The following is a 3560-nucleotide window of genomic DNA, read 5'->3' on the forward strand; positions in this document are numbered from 1 at the left end:
ATCAGGAATACAGCCAAGGGAAACACAGCTTCACGATGGCAATGAACGCCTTTGGTGACCTGGTGAGGGTGGCATGGATTGCTGAATGTTTCATGCGTCCTGTCCTCAGTACTTTACCAAAAAATCTGCTGCTTGTCAACATTCTATTTCCTTTTCCTTGAAGACCAGTGAAGAATTCAGGCAGGTGATGAATGGTCTTAAAATCCAGACGCGCAAGGAGGGGAACGTGTTCCAAGCACCTCCCTCTGCTGAGACCCCCTCCTCTGTGGACTGGAGAGAGAAAGGCTACGTAACCCCTGTGAAGAATCAGGTGAGACAGTATTCAGCAGGTCACCCTCAGGAGTAAAGGCGAAAGGAATCCATGTCCTTGCTGTGGTCGTCTGAGAAGCGTGTGCAGCTCACCATGTTTTAAGAGTTTTTGGATCTGTGGGTGCTGTCAAATCTTGATATTTGTTTTGTAGTCTTGGGTTTTTTTTTTTTTTAAAGATTTTATTTATTTATTTGAGACAGAGAGAATGAGATACAGAGAGCATGAGAGGGAGGAGGGTCAGAGGGAGAAGCAGACTCCCCGCTGAGCAGGGAGCCCGATGAGAGACTCGATCCCGGGACTCCAGGATCATGACCTGAGCCGAAGGCAGTCGCTTAACCAACTGAGCCACCCAGGCGCCCCTGTAGTCTTGGGTTTTTTGATTTGGTTTCAGGGTCTGTGTGGTTCTTGTTGGGCCTTTAGTGCAACGGGTGCCCTCGAAGGACAGATGTTCCGGAAAACTGGCAAACTCGTGTCACTGAGTGAGCAGAACCTGGTGGACTGCTCTCGGTCTCAAGGCAACGAGGGCTGCCGTGGAGGCCTGATGGATTATGCCTTCCAGTATGTGAAGGACAACGGAGGCCTGGACTCGGAGGAATCCTATCCATACTGTGCACAGGTAAGTAGTGCGCCTTACCTGTGCTTCCAGCTCTGCTTTTTGGAGTTGAACACACTCAAAGAAAACAGATACCATATTTAATATTCACAGTTTAAACTGTAGACTCTACACTTGCAAACCGTCAGAACCATCATTAAACCATATTAGCCGGGCACAGTTCTCTCCTCGATGGTTACCATATAACTGTTCCTATTTCTATGTTATGTGGCCATATATATACCTTTCTATATACAGTACAGATTTCTCCAGAATGAAAAAACTTCTTACGGACAGGTAGACTGAGAGTGTCTCATGAAATACACACCAGCTAATGTTTCGATTTCAAAACAACCCCTAGCATTTCAGCTCCTGGGATGCTTCATAACGAACTTGACTTGGGAATCATTTAGCTGCAAACTGTCTTGAACTCATGTTCCCCAGGACGTGGATGGTAGTGCTCAAGTCTCTTCCCCTTTCCCTTTGAAAGGACGGATCTTGCAAATACAAGCCTGGACAGTCTGTCGCCAATGACACTGGCTTCATGGACATCCGTCAGGATGAGGGGTCCCTTATGGTGGCAGTGGCAACTGTGGGGCCCATCTCTGCTGCGATCGTTGCTAGCCTGGATACCTTCCAGTTCTATCATAAGGGTAAGCATCTGTCTACATACAAATTTAGGCAGAAAAATGGGAAAACCACCATTACATACAGTAAGATTGACTCTGGTGTGTAGAAGTCAATGTAGAATTTTGGAGGGTGTAGATTTAACATAGTTGTCTTTTCTGCGCATGTCATTTTTGTGCCTGTTGTTTCCATCAGCCATGACTTGACCGGTGTCCCCGTGATTTTAAGTACATCATAAATATATTTAAATGGCTACATAATTCAACTGGTATGCCTTTATTTACTTTACTTCTTTCTAACTGTTACACCTTGAAACATTCCAAAGAATTTTACTACTGTTACTGAAACTGGAAAGAACCTCTTGGCTCAAGTAATTTTGTGTCCTGTGCTGTTTCCATAAGTTGACATGCTCAAAGTCGAATCACAAGGTGTCAATGAGTGCTCTTTTATGTTTCTTGACAAGTTGTTTACAGAAGAGATTGTACCAATTTGTCTTTCTGCTGATATTAGATGAGGGCCTAAATCCTTAGCCTAGCTAAAAAATAAAAATAAATAAAAATAAAAACTAATTTTTAAATCTTATCTGGGGTTATGTCATTTAACTGAATTTTGAAATGCCTCCCTGACTGTGGCTGATAGGCTGGGTTACTATCACATGTTCCCAGAGATCCTCACCCCAGCACTGAATTTCTCTTCTCCAGGCATTTATTATGATCCAAACTGCAGCAGCGAAGACCTGGATCATGGTATTCTGGTGGTTGGCTATGGCTTTCAAGGAGAAGAACCCGAGAACCAAAAATACTGGATTGTCAAGAACAGGTATAAAAAGCCAAGAATACTTATCTTTAAAGTTGAAAAGGGAATCCTTTTTGGAATCAGTGTTTGGAGGCAGGTCCCCCAACTCTTGAGCACACTTCTGAAATCCCAGCAGTGTTTACCCCACTTAGTTGGAACACAGATATATTCACATGATGACCACAGTAAGATACTATCTCAAGCTTGCTAGGGTCCTGCGATAGTTTTGGTACCATTGCATTTCTAAATTGGAAATGTTTTCCTATTTCAGAAACACATCTGACCCTAAGCATTTTATGGTCTCTCATTTGTAGTCTGTGAAAGGTCTGAGGGTAGAATTCTGTGCTGGGTTAAAACTCAAGCATGAACAGGAACGGCCTCTCCGGATTCTTCCGGAATCTGTCCTGGCCTCTGGTGCATTGCTCAGTATCAGGTGTAATTGTTCATACGGATAAATGTGTTTATTCCTCTGATAAATGTCAAATGCTGTCTTCTTCCAGCTGGGGCACGGACTGGGGCATGCAGGGCTACATACTGATGGCCAAAGACCGGGACAACCACTGTGGAATCGCCACCTCAGCCAGTTTTCCCATTGTGTGAGCTGAAGGTATAAAGAAGACCTTGACTGGGGACAGAATATGCAGAAGAGGAATTTTATCTTACAACTGATCATACTTTATTGTGTGGGATAAAACACTCGAACCACTGGAGATCCAACTTGTGATCTGATTCTGTGACTTCTTTAATTGCTGCTTTGAACAGCTTTGTGTGATTGACTTGTCCAAGAACTTTTGAATTTTTATATCTTATACTGATGTATAAAGTTTTAAAATAAAACCGTTTCAAAGTAGAAGTGGGGGAAGTTTTTAATATATTAACTTCTTATAGAATCAGGCGTTAAATAATAAGAAACCAAGTAAATTACAAAGATCTAATTGGTTTAACAAAGGATTCATGAATCAGGCAGCTTCCCATTTATCTAGCAAGTAGAGGAGAACTCCAAGACCTACGGAAAAAGAAAGGTTTGTAAAGGTAGGGAGAGGGAGCGGAGAAAGGGAAATTATTAGCAAAGAATCTGTTGTTTGAGGCAAGGTCGCTTTCCTTAGGAGGACAGAAAGGGCCTGTCAGTACATGGCCTGGTGCTGACCAGGACATTCCCATTATCACCAGGTACAGGTCAGATTTCAGCTGGGAGGAGGTTGAAACTGCGGTTAGCTTAGGTATTAGGTCTTGGTT

At 43.2% G+C, this 3560-nt stretch overlaps 1 protein-coding gene across 4 annotated transcripts; it reads left to right on the forward strand.

Moving 5' to 3' along the window:
* Positions 1–6: 6 nt before the first annotated feature.
* LOC102737819 (procathepsin L-like) lies at positions 7–3177 on the forward strand. 4 transcript variants are annotated; one of them, XM_081810000.1, is made up of 6 exons: positions 7–62; positions 164–310; positions 702–926; positions 1393–1555; positions 2231–2348; positions 2825–3177. In XM_081810000.1, exons 1-6 carry the CDS (start codon positions 36–38, stop codon positions 2922–2924), a joined length of 780 nt encoding a protein of 259 aa, XP_081666126.1. In that variant the 5' UTR covers positions 7–35; the 3' UTR covers positions 2925–3177. The 4 variants fall into 4 exon arrangements, with proteins under 4 accessions (XP_081666126.1, XP_081666125.1, XP_081666127.1 ...); XM_081809999.1 differs by lacking the exon at positions 7–62 and having other exon boundaries at positions 69–310; XM_081810001.1 differs by lacking the exon at positions 7–62 and having other exon boundaries at positions 69–310; positions 756–926.
* The last annotated feature ends 383 nt before the right edge of the window (positions 3178–3560 follow it).

Source organism: Leptonychotes weddellii, unplaced genomic scaffold, assembly GCF_054177405.1.
Source record: "Leptonychotes weddellii isolate Sample4059 unplaced genomic scaffold, ASM5417740v2 HiC_scaffold_16632, whole genome shotgun sequence".
NCBI lineage: Eukaryota > Metazoa > Chordata > Mammalia > Carnivora > Phocidae > Leptonychotes > Leptonychotes weddellii.